Source organism: Maniola hyperantus, chromosome 22, assembly GCF_902806685.2.
Source record: "Maniola hyperantus chromosome 22, iAphHyp1.2, whole genome shotgun sequence".
Taxonomy (NCBI): Eukaryota; Metazoa; Arthropoda; class Insecta; order Lepidoptera; family Nymphalidae; genus Maniola; species Maniola hyperantus.
The window spans coordinates 3,754,181-3,770,198 of NC_048557.2; the positions used below are offsets into that span (position 1 = coordinate 3,754,181).

At 37.3% G+C, this 16,018-nt stretch overlaps 1 protein-coding gene across 1 annotated transcript in view; it reads left to right on the forward strand.

Annotated features, from left to right (window-relative positions):
* insc (inscuteable) overlaps positions 1-15,530 on the forward strand; it is a 60,042-nt gene extending 44,512 nt beyond the window's left edge. The window contains exons 2-9 of the mRNA XM_034980645.2: positions 2,666-4,585; positions 4,962-5,243; positions 5,798-6,101; positions 7,711-7,998; positions 8,705-8,876; positions 10,200-10,402; positions 11,140-11,327; positions 11,853-15,530. Coding sequence (XP_034836536.1) covers positions 2,667-4,585; positions 4,962-5,243; positions 5,798-6,101; positions 7,711-7,998; positions 8,705-8,876; positions 10,200-10,402; positions 11,140-11,327; positions 11,853-12,120 — 3,624 coding nt within the window. The 5' untranslated portion in view covers position 2,666 and the 3' untranslated portion in view covers positions 12,121-15,530. The remainder of the gene's footprint in view (positions 1-2,665; positions 4,586-4,961; positions 5,244-5,797; positions 6,102-7,710; positions 7,999-8,704; positions 8,877-10,199; positions 10,403-11,139; positions 11,328-11,852) is intronic.
* Positions 15,531-16,018: the final 488 nt, after the last annotated feature.

The following is a 16,018-nucleotide window of genomic DNA, read 5'->3' on the forward strand; positions in this document are numbered from 1 at the left end:
TAAATGTATAATGTAACTAAAAGTCCATAATGTCATTACTCATTACATTATTTCCAAGAAAGTGTGATGGAAACTATGAGCTATTCCAAAAAAACCGGCCAAGTGCGAGTCGGACTCGCACATGAAGGGTTCAAGAAAGAAAACCTTTGCATTTTTTTTACTTTACTTGTGCCATAAGCTATTTGCTACCTGCCCATGATTCTAGATCAACGAGACTATAAGTTTGACGAGTCTTGACAGATACGAGAGACAGACAGATAGACAACGAAGTGATCATATAAAGGTTCCTTTGTTTCTTTTGAAGTAGGTACGGAACCCTACAAAAACTGAACAAATCCAAGTTATTTATTTTAATAACCCCCCTCCCCTAGAGTCTAGCTAGATGTCCTCACATAGCTAAACCACGCATTCTTACTATCCGACCGCTAATTCTCAAAAATATTTGTGAGTGATTAGCGGTCGTTAGTGCGTACGCGCAAGCATTAGTGCGGGGCTGACGATTTGCGCAACCACCTCATTGGAGCTACTGGTTATGCGTAACACCTCGTGATTTTATCTGTATATATACAAAATTCCAAGTCCTGACTGACTGACTGACTTAGGTATATCTGTGAAAAATTTAACTCTCTGCCTTTTTTTGGCTTAAAAATAATATCAACTCCTAGAGACATGAAATTTGGAGGGTATGTTCTTTGTAAAGAGTAGGTAATAGGTATCAACTATGAAAGGATTTTTCGAAATCCCACCCCTAAGTAGGTTAAAGTAAATGGGGGTTGGAAGTTTATATGAAAGTCCTATCTTTTTGAAGTTAAAGGTAAGTATAAAAAGGCATTTAGGTATTCTGGGTTCCGTACCTTGTAGTTGAGACTTCTCTTCTTATCTCGATCTTAATCTTAAAATTTTACTAAAAACCTTTAAGAAAGGAAAAATTATTAAATAATAAAATATATTGTGTTGATTGTCATTTGAAGGTTATATTAATAACACAATATAGAAGAATGATTTAAATATGTTGCCAACAATATACATATAACGCGTAAAATTTAACTCCTCACACGCCATTTTAACTTTATATGTCTAATTTCATGCCAAAAGTACGATTTTGGTCCTTATTTCGAAGGTGATCTGTAGGGCGATTGTCTAAAACCTGCATCAATCATTATTACAATCTCAATTGTTCTGATTGGCTGAATTTGTGCGATTCTCGTTGCAACAATGCATTGTAGCCAATAGTGAGCAAGCGTCAACCAATCAGAGATGATTGCGATCGTGACATTGTAGCTGTCATTCTCCCGCAATCGCGCAGCTGTACTTTTGACATGACAGTTGACCCATAGAGTTAAAATGGCGCGTGAGGAGTCATTTCGTACGGAATATAATTGGTTTAACAACTTAACAACCCGAGCTTAACGTGTCAAACGATTTATTAACCGCAACACGTACCTACCAAATCCAATTGTATGAAATAAAATTACTTAAGGTTTCCCATACCGAAGCAAATTGATTATAGTTTGCCAAATATTTTTATTAGCTCTCACGTGTAAGTATAGGAATTAGGAAATTAATAGTCAATGTAAGGTCAACTTACACGTATTTTTATGATTTGAAATTCTTTTAAATGTTAATGGGCGTAGAATAGGTAACGTGGAAAAACAATTACTCTGATTGAAATGACGTAATAAAAAAATATTTCTAAAAGTATAAAAAATTATAAAATATACTAGATGTTGCCCTTGACTCCGTCCGCTTGTATTTAGGTTTTAAAAAGTCCCATGGGAACTCTTTCATTTTCCGGGATAAAAAGAAGCATATGTCCTTCCCCAGAATGCAAGCTATCGTTGTACCAAATTTCGCCAAAATCGGTTGAATGGATGGGCCGTGAAAAGCTAGCAGACAGGCAGACAGACAGACACACTTTCGCATTTATAATATTAGTATGGATATACAAGATATGCGATTAAAAAAAAACAATTTTATTGCAACCAGGGTATTTGCAATTAGCAAGCACTTGTAAAGTAGGCAATCATAATGCAAGACTTGACTTATCAAATAATAATAAACATTGACTTACTTGATACTAACTGCCATTACCGATATGTAACGCTATTCAGTTAGTCTGACTCATTATAATATTGACTCAGAGACAAACCGCAAGTTTTATTATATAGAGTTAAAAAGGCTAATTAGCTGATTCCAGCACTCAAGCAGATATATGTCCTATTGAAACAGATACTAGGTCGAAATTCGTTTGTGGACTATAACAATGACTTCGAATTTTCGAACTGTTCACATGGACTTCAATGCCCAGTTTCTAAGTCAAAAGCAAACGAGGGGTGCCGAAATCAAAGCTGTGTATGAACTTCTCAATGCCCTTGCACTCGAATATAAAAGAATCTGCAACGGTTTTCAACATCTGCCTGCAACGTGCTTTTGAATGTCAAAGCTTTATTTTGTATAATTTAATTGATACCATGTCACCATACGTACATTTTACTTTAAAATAATGTCCCTCGGAGAAAAAAAACTTCGATGAGAAGGCGACACGCATTACGCGTCGTGAACTTATAATGGACCGAAAAATTACGTCATTTGAGCCGATCATTACACCCGTCACCTCCAATTTTCCCACGAGTCATTTACTTAACTCTTTGTTTTTTTGTTTTAGGATGTCAAATTTTCAACGAACAAGAAGCAAGGTCTGGTGGGGTGACTCACCGCCGAATGTTGGCAGTCCAGTGGTTCAACCCGAGTGGAACCAAAACGAGCGCAGAGAGGAACAAAATTGGGAGCCTCAGCTGCCTCACTGGATAGCAAATCAGCCTGAACAGAGAAACATTAGTGCCGATAATTTAGCGCAAGCGAATAATATGCCAAATCAGTGGCCTCTCCGACACGGCAGCCCCGGCAGTCATAAGAGTCAAGATTCAGGATTCTCGGACTCTGACAGCTCTCCGCCCGTATCTCAATATTATTCTACGCCAGATAATAGTGATAAAGATAATAGCGATAAAAATAAATCTACGAATAGTAGCGACTCGAATAACAATGAGAATATTACTGTTAAACAAGCTAACGATTTCCAAAACACACTGCATTGTAAGGATGTGAATAACTTAAACACATCTAATAATGTTAACTCTGCAACTCCTACACCAAAGCCTCGATTAAGAAGCAGTAGCGTAATACAAACTCCTTACGATTTACAAAAATATTGCGAAGTTCATCATGATGAAGAGCATATGGAGTTGTTGAAAGACAAAGATAATGAAAATACAAGTAAAGTAGAATCAAAATATCCTTCTCCGAAAAACATTAACAATGAGTCACAGAACAAGGAGAAGGTTACGAAAACCATACAAAAATCAGTAAGTTCGAACTCCTCCAAAAATGTTAACAATGCTTCAACTAACTCTCCAAAAATAAAGAGCAATAAGGAAAATAATCCAAATACGAGTGCAATACAAATAGATACCAAAGATACATCTGTTAAAAATATAAATATTTTAAGTCCTTCTAAGAAATATCCGATCAAAAAATTTGTATCCAGTACAGACAGTGACAGTACGAAGACGAGCAAAATAGCTAAAGTAAAAGATTTGGAGACAAGTAAAAATATATCAGACGAAAGTTTTGAATACATTAAGCTATCACACAACAATGAAATTGCGGTCAACAACCAACCTAGAGTTCGAACACCTATATCTAATGTTTCATACGTACCTACTGAAAGAATTTCAACGGCAAAACCAGAATACAAACGTAGTATGTCAAATGAGGAAAGTATTCCTATTTCAACTACGCCTAAATTTCAAAGAAATAGACTTAATCAATCACTCAATTTTGAGGGGCAGAGGTTAGACCAACAAATACTGGACATTCAAGAAGGGTATCATTCCTTAGGGTATATTGATGAAGATGAATTACCAAAACCGGAAAAATTAAGTCCAAAAGAGCAAATGCATAAACCTATTAAAGCATTACTAGGTAAAAATATTATGGATAGTCTCCATTTAAAACCAACTAAAAAAGCTGGACCCAAATCCAAATATCGATTGGCTAAGGATCAATTTAAGTTATTTACAACAAAAAAAGAAAAGCCCGGCGTCGTAACGGACAAAGCTGGAGGAGTTTTGAATGGAAGTCGAGTGCCATCGTTAGGTCTGCCTAGGACTTGCGATCAAAGTTCTTGGGTAATCGTGGGGTATCCAGTACAACAAGAAATGTTGATACCTAATTATAACGAAAGATTGGTAGGAACGGAAAGTGATACTAATGTTAAAGGAAAAGATAAAGGTGCCTCTAACGAAAATATTGACAAATGCAATCGAATAACCCCACCGCCGCAATTTCAAGACAAACAAAGCATTCCATACGAAACCAATTCCAAAACAGACAAAAATTTAACACACGATTCAAAGAGGGAAAAATTAAAAATAGATGACATGAACTTTTCGGATCTTCAACTAGATTTAGGTTGTACTTCGACGCCAAAAATGCTAGCACCTCATGAGTATATGAATGGCGCTCAAAATAGCAGTACGAAGAATTCTCGTAGACTTAATCTAATAGAAAACTTTAATGGCGGGTAAGTGGCTGTTACTTTCATTGATACTAACAGCGTGAACTTATGCCGGCATAAGTTCACTGCCCATTGTTTCTTTCGGTAGATGATTAACAATTTGATACGGTCTACCTACTATGTTTTTAATCTCTGATATTTGTATTTTTTTTAAATTTAAACAACTGACTGACATATTATTACCAACATACAGCCATAACGTCTAGCTAGAAACTTAAGATTTTCATATCGGTTTTCTTCATAATTCAACCGCTCTTCCTTCCTCTAAGAAAGAGAATTTAGAAGTTCCTTACGCAGGTCCCATTTAAAAGTTTGTTGACACCACCGATTGGTACACAAAATAATTATAGTACCATTTGAATAATAACCTCTTGTTTCCCAGGTTAGTCTTGAACAATCGCAATGAAATATTGTTCAGAGAAAGGAGCATAGATCAGACAACATTAGAGCGTATCTGCGAAAGGAAACCTGAATGTGTGCAATATTGGCTTTCGGACTTGATCGGGTCTTGTGAGAACGAATGTATGACGACATTGCAAAGCAAGCCTTTGGGTGCCGAGATGAAAGCCATGGTGTCGGCTAGCTCTGCAACAATCACAGGGAACATAAAGAAGGTGCAGACCCACGGGCAGATCATAGTGCACCAGTATAGTGACGTTATAAGGTAAGAATCTTAATTGTGCTATTAGAGTGGTTGGTATTTTCCTGATCAATGTGTAAACACATGTCGATTTATGTAATTCATTGTGATTACCATTTACCTTTGACGGAATGGCTATTCCCATGTCTGGGAAACTTATACCTGAGCTACAAAAATTTAGTTCAGTAGCATAGGAAACTATCAATTTCATACACTAATCAATTTTCAGTAAAAAGCTACCAAAATGTGTTCCTACACAGCCATCAACATTCATTTCAGCCGTCCAGTACTGACAGGCCTTTGCCAAAGAGCGTCAACACACCTGGTCCTCAGCCTTCCTCATCTAGCCACTTCCCACCACCCTCTTTATATCCATCTCGCTGTAGGATGCCCCAAACTAAGTTTACTTATTTGCGGTCTCCACTCTAAAACAATGTTCCTCTACCTACTTCAAGTCCTGCAGTCAAAATTTACTTTTTAACGCGAATAAGCAGTGTAAAGAAGTGTGTATTTTTATATCTTGTAGAGAGCCTATGTCCTATGCATTTATATATTATATAGTTTGGAAATAATTTCAGGCAAATGGAGTCAAATCAGATAAGTGAAGAACAGATTTGTCTGCTAGTAGCTAACATCAACGAATTCGTTCTGGCACATAGCATAACTCTGAACACTAAACCACCGGGAGAAACTCCAGAGAGATGGGACAAAATCAAGGTTTCCTTACAAATGTACCTCCAAAAGCTGATAGATATTGGAGAGGATGTGAAAATAGAGTTGAATGAGAGTAAACCAGAATGGAATCTGGTACAGAAACATTTGGACACACTTATTGAAATATTCTTAGAGACGACTAAAGCTGTTTTGGTGCAACAAATGAAGGTAAGCTATTTCAACAATCAACTTGGCCTAGTGCTTTATTTTATGGCTGCTTAAACACATAGCACATAGAGACCCCAACCTCTATCAGTTTTTCGGACTTGCCCTGCTCATTGCAACTTCAGCTTCCCAAGCTGTGTCGGTTACTCAATCAAATCAAATCAAATGGTTTATTCAAAATAGGTAATAAATTACAATTTTTGAAAGTCCGTTGTGGCATTTGTAAGATATAGTGGTGATAATTTTTACGTTATTTCTGATTTGATCACGGAGAGGAAGAAAATGAATACAAAAACAAAATGTAGAATCCATAACCATAGGCGAATTCACTGTATTGTAGAAAGTAAGTACATGAATATTCTACGGTCTACAGTAACTACACGAATACGAATTCAATTCATTAATATTAAATGCAATTGCAAAATAATTCGCTAATTTCTCATAAAATAATGTTTATATTTTCTAATACAAGAGCTATTAGTATAATCGCTTCGATGGAATACTAATGCGCAGTCCGCAAGATTCCATCGTTAGAATAAATTGTACTCGCGATAGAATCTCGAAATTTACATAAACAACTCGATATTAAATATCGTGTTCTTAGAATAGTTAGAATGCAATGTTCAATAGTAAATCGGGATCCTTTCGGAGCCTATCCCCTGGATTTCTGATGCCGATTAGGTACATATTTTATGTTTCATAAATTCTCAAACGCAGAAATACCTGCAAATATTTTACTTACATTCCGTTAGCATTTGAAAGCATCAGATTTCAAAAATCGGTCAAGTGCGAGTTGGACTCGCACACGAATGGTTCCGTACCATCGTACACTTTTAATTTTATTTTAATTTTCATGGTGGCCATTTTGTTATTATTTGCTGTTTTAGCTGCATATTCTATGAAAATTTCAACTATCTACTTATTACGGTTTAAGAGATTCAGCCCGCTGACAGACAGACGGACGGACAGCGGAGTCTTAGTAATAGGGTCCCGTTGATATCCTTCGGGTACGGAACCCTAAAAATGCTAAAACGCGCTGTAACTATTCAACTGTCAATAAATAATTTTAAAATAATCCGATATCAGGTAGTTTATTTTATTGTCTAACTTGTACCGAGAAGTTCTGGGTTTGCCATCTTACGATAGAGCCAGAGAATAAATTCAATGGCTACCACAGTCCACAACTTTGTTGCTGATAAGTTGATAATCTTTGCGGCGATCCGGTCGGATTTAAATTCATCGTTTATTTAATCAATCGAGAGTTACATTTTTGTTCCGTTTGCCGTGGAGACCTTGAGTTCATGGAGTCTTACAGCCTTACTCAGAGTCGCTTAATCGTTACTTAAGTTTAGTTAAAACGAGCTATATATCTCTCACATAAATCTGTCTCGTTTTAACTCAATCTTAAGTAACGATTAGCGACTCTGAGTACGGCTGCTTGTGCTAAAAAAAACTACGAGACATTTCACTGCGATTTATAATAGCCTCATTTGGTGACAGAAGGGCTGGCTCATTTTTTGCGCAACGGATCAGCCTGGCTGTCCAGCGCAGTATTCTTGGCACCATTCTATCTAACCTATCGAATCTAACCAGATAACAACTTCCATTACAGACGTTAGTATCCATAATAGAAGAACCACCATCGGACTTGATTCTCAAAAGCACGCTAACTTCTATCGGCCATCTAGCCATGTTAACTGAAGATCCCGAAACTTCATTACACGACAAATGCGCTAAGATCATGAAGAGTATAACTGATCTGCCGTTCGTGGACTGCGGAGTACCCAGGGCTTTGCTGACGGCTATTATAGAGACGAAGAAGAGTTCTATAAAGGCGCTTTCTTTGAGAGCGCTGGCCACTGTCTGTGTGACTGGAGATGCAGTCAAACAGTTTGAAGAGGTAAGAGATAAGAACTTATTTATCGTTTGTTTTTTATCAAGAAACTTTATAAAACTAAACTAAACTCATGAAAATTAGATAAGGTAATGGTTTGAAGTGGTATTTTGTATAGGATCGTAGTGGTAGCTACAAGACATTTAAAAAAAAAAAAATTGGCTATTTCTTATTCCCTAATTAATCTACTCGATGCTAATTAATAATGGCTTAAGGGCGTCCCAATATTTCATACAATACGGCTAACAAATGTAAAAAAACCGCCTAAGTGCGAGTCAGGCTCGCGCACAAAGGGTTCCGTACTACAGTCGTATTTTTTCGACATTTTGCACGATAATTCAAAAACTATGATGCATAAAAGTAAATAAAAATCTGTTTTAGAATGCAAAGGTTATGCACTTGATATAGTTATATTACTTCGAAAATTGAAAATACTAATTATTAGTTCATGACCACAATTTAATTTTTTTTGTGTGATGTAACCCTAAATTCACGGTTTTCAGATTTTCCCCTTATAAGACCTACCTACCTGCCAAACTTCATGATTCTAAGTCAACGGGAAGTGCCCTGGTAGGTTTCTTGACAGACCGACAGACAGGCAACAAAGTGGTCCTACAATGGTTCCTTTTTTCCTTTTGAGGTACGGAGCCCTAAAAACCAAAACATAATTACCTACTAATTACTAATTGTTGTTAATATTTTTCTTTACCAGGGAGGCGGAATAGAAATCCTGTCAGACATTCTCTCTGACCAATCGAATCCAGAACCACAGATGAGGGAAGCGATCACCGTTCTAACTCAGATCACGGCGCCGTGGCTGCGAGGCCATTACGACCTCACGCAGTTACATCTATTCCTGAACAACATCATTGAACATATTACCGGTAAGTCAGTAACTAATCTTTCAAACATGAAACGAATCGCAGGGAACCGTTGGTATCTGGATTCAGGGCGCAAGACCGTGGTGTGCGGAAGTCCCTACAAGAGACCTATGTCCAGCAGTGGACGTCTATCGACTGATAATGATGATCATTGAACATATAACTGCTAAGTCAGTTCCTAATCTGTCTTTGATCGATCGAATCGAACATAATAATATGAAGCCGCGATCGCGCCGTGGCTGGCGGCCATTAGAAAAAAATAAATTTTATTGCTAAGTACTTTTATTTCCTTATTGTGCCTTTTCTTCTATCGGTTGTGTGATTTAATTGTTTGTCTTAATTTATTGTTAAATTAGAAATCTTAAACGATGAGTTCGCGAAAAAATAAACTTAACTTAATCTACTACTAGTGACATCTAGTATTATTAACCATTTTAACTTCGTGCAATAAAACAGCAATACACCGTTAGATGTCGCTTTTTTCCAACCCATCACTGCCATCTACCGTTGAATAGCTAAAGTTTGCCGAAAAAAGGTAGACGGCAAATTCAAATGGTGCTGAGACAGAAATGAAAAAAGGAACTCTAAAATATCAAATTATTAAAAAAATATATAAAGTATATAAAAAAAATATAAATTATAGTTTATACCATTCGTGTTTATACCATAGCTTATACCAGTCTGTTATACTAATTTTGGGGTTGCCATACTGATATTAATTGTTGAATATGCCGCGCATTTCCAGAGCTACTTTCGTTTGCCAGCCTCTACTACAAGCTTATAACAATTAAAGTTTTAAAATGGGTCGTAGTTCGTTATTAGTTTTAAAGGAAAAAATATTCCAAGTAAAAAAATTTATAAAATCTTTGACAAATATTTACAAAAAAATCATCAAACACGTATGATCTTATCAATAAGGTCGACTTTGGCACCATCAGCGCGCCCTAGTGTAGTGTACAGTAGCCGCCAAGAATACATCGACCTTTAGATTGAGATTTCGGCTTTTTAGAGCGTTGTCTCTGTCACTCATACCTAAGTGACGTTTTGTCGGTCTCAACGACAGATACATCGCTCTACGAAATCGCTATCTCTTTCGATGTACAATATTTTCTGCTGCGTGCTATACGTGTTTTGTTTCACCAAATATTCACTATACCAATTTCAACTACAATCAAAGTAAATAAAGCCGAGTTTAATTTGATATCAAAAAGATTTTGCGCCTCGACTCGACTCTGTAGTGCGTCGGATTCATCATTCTTGGGGTTCCGTAATAAATAAAACAAATGTGCGTCTATATTATGTAACAGCTGTTTTATTTGTTTACAGGTCTTCTATCCAGAACGGACTGCTGCCAACTGCTTCTCCTATGCACTGCGTGTCTCGTTAACTTGGTGCGAGAGTTGGAGCTGGAGAGGAAAGAAGACACAACGGGCTCGGATATCGTGGCGATGATCACTCACCATCGCACTGTAGAGCGACTCTTGGACGCTGTGAAGCGACGTGGACCGAATATCTCGGTGTTTCTACAGGTAATTGTTCGTCTGACCATTTCGGCCAAGACAGCCGATCTCAACTAGCCTGCGACAACGCAGGATATAGTATATCGATTATCGACAGGTCATTTTCTATTCCCTCACTCACATAGTACGATGGGATGAGATATTTTTAGACCTGAATTTATAAAGGCGCGGCGAATCAGGTGAAGGCATAAATAACTACATACTTCAATAATAAGTATTTTGTGCTTCATAAATTTTTAGGGTTCCATACCCAAAGGGTGCCTACGGGCCCTATTACTAAGCCTCCGCTGTCCGTCCGTCCGTTTGTCTGTCTGTCAGCTCACAGCTGGCTGTATCTTATGAACCATATACCAGATAGAGTTGAATTTTTTTCAGTGTTGATTTCTATTGCCTCTATATAAATAATAAAAAAACCAAATTAGCTGCCATACAAATTTAAAAAAGTCTTTTACGATGGTGCGGGAACCCTTTGTTTGCGAGTCGAATCGCACTGGACCGATTTTTGGGCGCTAAAGGCGCAAACATATTACTGTGTTGTGGAGTGTCGTGAAGCGACAGAAGGCGTCGTTTTTAAGTACCTACCTATGAGACACGATAATTTGTCGTGGCGAAGTGGCATGCTAGTGGTATTATGATTAAAGTTAATTTAACTTGCCTGTCTTACAATATAAATCATAGAAAAACTATTTTGCCAGAAATTGCCGTCCTATTTGGACCCTAGTTTTCAAATGAGCCATTGTTATCAGGAACAAACTGCCTCTCTGCTAGCGTCACTGTCGCGAGTGCCGCGCTGCGTGCTCTTTTTATCGCACGTATCGTCGGCGAGCGTGGCTCTCGTGTGCTTCGTGCGCGCCGCGTCTCCCGTCGCGCCGCGCCGAGCCGAGCAGCGCGCGCAGCACAGACTGCACTGTCACGCAGCTGAGGCTATCTCTAGGTAAGTGTGACCCTAGCACTTAATTGTATCAGGAACAAACAACCTCTCTGCTAGCGTCAGTCAGTCATCGTCAGCGTCGTCGGCGAGCGTGGCTCTCGTGTACTTGCGCCGCGTCTCCTGTCGTGCCGCGCCGAGCAGCGCGCGCGCAGCACAGACTACACTGTCACGCAACTGAGGTTATCTCTAGAAAGTGTGACCGCTCACAACCGTGGTAACGAGCCGCCATTTTTTGAAGCTTGCAGCTTAATATACTTATATGTATTTTATGTCGCTGCGCGTATGAGTCACGCACGCAAGCGTACGATATTGTCTTTACTTTTTAAAATAAAATTATACGATGGATTTTATAATATTATGACCCTTAGCGTTACGCACAACAGACGGAAACGTTTAAGTGCGGAAACCAGCCCAGAGCGAAGAAGACCCTTAGCGTTATTCCTATACAAATAGGATGCCTTCACAAATATGTCAAAAACCAAGTGACATCATATCGACAAAATCTCTAATAGATGATTTTCCTTCCAGACTGGCAGTAGTTCCGGACGTGGCCTCACAAATAGTCCAGTTAGAGGGCGTTCCCCATCTTACCCGCCTGGTTAGGATGCAGCGGACCCTGCCCCCCATAGACATCAACCCAGATCAAATACTCATACACTGTCTGAAAGCGTTGCGAACCATATACAAGCACCATCCTGAAGCGTTCACCGAACAGAAAGACGTCGATGAAATGATCAGGCCGCATCTGATGGAGTCTTTGATGCTTTTCTCCGCTAAACAGGAGAGTTACGTGTGATGTTGAGTATCTTCTACCTACTCTCGTGTCTGTCTCGTGTTTAGGTGCAAACATATAACGGTGTTGTTGAGTGTCGTGGCGCGATAAAAGGCGCTGCACTAATGTATATCAGTCGCTCGAGGTAAGTACGCTTATATTGGTCGAGCGTTGTGTGGCAATACAACACACAACAACAGTGACATGTTTGCATAATTTCAATCTAGTGATGCGTAACACTTTGTTCTAAACAGCCTAGTAGGTACGTAATGGCCCAATGCACTTGGCAAACGACAATTTTCCCTTCCGTCACCTTTGAAAGACCAATTATTCTGAATTAACAAAGCCAATGTGCTAAGGTTTCCAACAGGATCCATATTTTTAGCAGAGTACACTCGCCAAGTACCTTGAGCCAATTGTGTACTATTTAAGTGGTTATAAATTAAAATAATGATTGAATTTTCATAGTGTATAGGTTTTCTTTCATATGAAAGTTATAATATTATTTCTTCTCATTTTGTATAGAGGTAAGTTTGAGCTAAAAAGATTCCAAAGATAGTATAGTTGCTCAAGGTTCCCTTTTGAGTAATAATATAGTAATAGCTCTTAGTTATACCACTGAACTTTTAAGGCCGATTTTTCAAATCCTTATTTTAACTGTTTGCCAGTTAAATCTGATATTGTTTTGACGGTTTTCGTAAAGGAAATCTGTCTACATATCTCACACCGGTTAATAATAACTAACGGATGGAAAATCAGCTTTTAAATTGTCTTTTTCAGAACTTGTTATTTCAACCTTAAGTAATATTTGTTGCAGCGATATCGTGCCACATTCAAATTACTGTGTGATCTGTCTGGGTTGTGACGCAAGATAGACTAATGTACGAGTTCAGATAAAATGTAATGACTCCTTACGCCTTCCGTCACGTCACGACATACCACAACACGCGGTAATGTATTTGCACCTTTAAAAATTTAACGAAGTTTAAGGTCTTTACTATTTGCTGCCTGTAATATGTATTTCCTTTATATAATTTACCTACATATTGATAAATCCTTAGATTAATTTAAGGGTTAATCCTTGATGTCACTGGTACATGATTCAGGTACCTACCAAAGAGAATAAGTAAGTATAATACTACTTTATGTACCAACTACTTTTGAAAATCAATTAACTCTGTCTAAAAGCGCGTCCAAACCACAATATCTTATTATCATAATATAATTTTATAACATTTTTTAGAAGTGTAGATAGGTACAAGTTATATAACAAATGTGACACGAAGTTATATAAAATGTAACATCGTCTGGACGCACCTTAACGCTGGCGCTCGACGAATAACGAATTATTTTCAATCAATTCTTACGGAAGGTTAATTAGTTTTTATCTTGCATAGGTATTTGTAGGTACTTATAATCCCCAGTTTTATTTTTAAGATTCTCTTGAATATTTTTGTAGACAATTGAAAAAAATTCATGCCTTATATTAATTAGCATTAGTCATACATTCCACTATTTTAGACAATAAGGCTTGGGCTAAACGACTTCGGTTTGAACTTACGGTTATGAGGACTCCTCGGTTCGTAGTTTTGTATCGGCACGAACCGGAGTGGAACCGGAGTAGTGTAGCTCGACCCTATTGTGAAATGTATGTATGTGTGTGCGAACGTTTTTGTGTGCGTTGATCTTACAAAGTATGATCTTTATGTACCAAGTAATTTCAATGCTTAAAGCTGTTTCAGATTAGCGTTTTTTTGGACGTAGGTACGTATAAGCTCGTTTATGTACGAGCATACAGGCGCACCTTTTGTCACACATAAAAACTTGTTTATAACCATTGACGTTTATATATATTACTTCGTATGGACAGGGCTATTGAACAAACAAAATGGCACCGACTTAGTGGTGCTTTAGCACCAATGCAACCTGCATTGGTGCTAAAGCACCACTAAAGGACACAGTGACGTCTGGATTTCAAACGGGTCGTTCATTAGTATCTAAGAGGTGGCGCTGATTTATTTGGTTCCAAAACCGTGAAAAATTTTGTTCGCTTGGGCATATCTTGTCATTTATATCGATGTTTATAACTAATTTTAAGTTTTTACCGGAGGCCATACATTTGTTTGCTAGTCTTACATTTTACTTTATAAAAAATCAACTACCCTCAATAAAATTTAAGTAGTTATCGACTTTGAGAATTACTGATCAATTAATGCAATTAGGCTGCATTTCCACTGAAGCGGAGAAGAGCAGAGCGGACAGCAGACGTGTTTGGACCAATTACATTATTGAAAGACCTAACAATAACTTGAAGGGTCTATCTATCGCTCCGCTCTATCTTGCTTCAGTGCACACAGTTTTATGGACGACTTTGAAAAAAGAAAGTTTATAGTTCGGCCTAGGTAATAGGTAGGTAGGTGTTTTTTATTAAAATAAGTATACATTAGTTTGTCGATATTTTTCAAAACATAATTATTATCTTAAAGTGTGCCAAAAACTACACAATATGTCACAATTTCGCCATCGAATTTACCAGACTCCGCAAGGGTTTTAACCCTATGTTACCTGAATCCCATAAACCCTAAATAACCGCTAGTTTTTCCTTTTCCTTGATAGTGTCTGTTGGATCTAAAATCTGGATAGATATTACCTAAGCCTTTTAATTGGAGAGTGAACAGGCATCTTTTAGATATTATATTTCCACATAATGTGGCTAATTCCTTTGTACACAATCTCTAAACTAAACTAAAATGGCACATCTAAATCTATTGCTATCCCTTTCATAATGTTGCATGCGGAAAAGAATAGCATTAGTTTTAGACCTGTTAATTTAGTTTAGTTTAGAGATTGTGTACAAGAGAATCGGCCCCAATGACCACCTAAAGTTCCCCCTACAATAAAAGCGATAAATTGTCTTGAACTTGTTAATTTAACAATAAAATTATTTATTTAAACAAAAAGATTACAATGCTTTAATAATGTATTTGTAATTTAAAGCATTGATTAATTATATTTATACTGGCACTGATTCTGAGCACAACCTAATTTTAGAGTGTTCGCATGCTCTTCTTACTAATGTAATATGAAAAGGACAGACACAGTTTGACAGTTTTAAATTTAATTTTTAGATGGTAAAACCCGTTTTTAGCGCGCAGTCGCGAACCTACTGTTTAAATTTGTATTGTGCACTAAAATTTAGAGACTTTAAATGTGAAAGTCATGTTCCGTTCCTTTTTTAGCATTGTTAAAAAGAAAAGGATGCAGATATTCTAAATTTAGTTTAGAGAGAGACTAGAGAATCGGGGCCAGTTGTCTACTTAAACTCGTATACTTAGTAAAAACTTTATTGTGAAGTATAAAAATATAATATTGTAACGGTACACGCGGGTTGACCGCTTATTGTTATGTTTAAGAATAAAATATATTACTCATTATAAAAACATGTTTTATTTTTTAATGATCCAAATATAAGTACCTAGTCAAAATTCTCTTACAGCAGAATTCAATAAAATATTATTATCAAATCTGTCTATTATAATATCGGAATCTGTAATCCGTGGATGTTATTTACTTAGCAATAGTTATTTCATCACGACAACGTATATTTCGAGTATCGATACCTACTGCTTCTTGGTTTAAAGTAGCACATTCAATAGTACCGATTTTCATTAGGCAGCTTGTTTCCGCCGTTGTTGTTTGTTGTGCGCCGGCGTTCGCATGGGTGCAACGTAGATACTAATGTGGTGTCATTGCCTCGGAAGCTCTCAAATGAGAGGATTTTTTTCCGACCTAATGCACATTACTTCAATTTCTCTAGGGATCTCTAACTTTTTTAGAATTAAACTATAGCTATAAACCTTCCTCTTGAATCACTCTATCTATTGGTGAAAACCGAATTAAAATCCGTTGCGTAGTTTAAAAG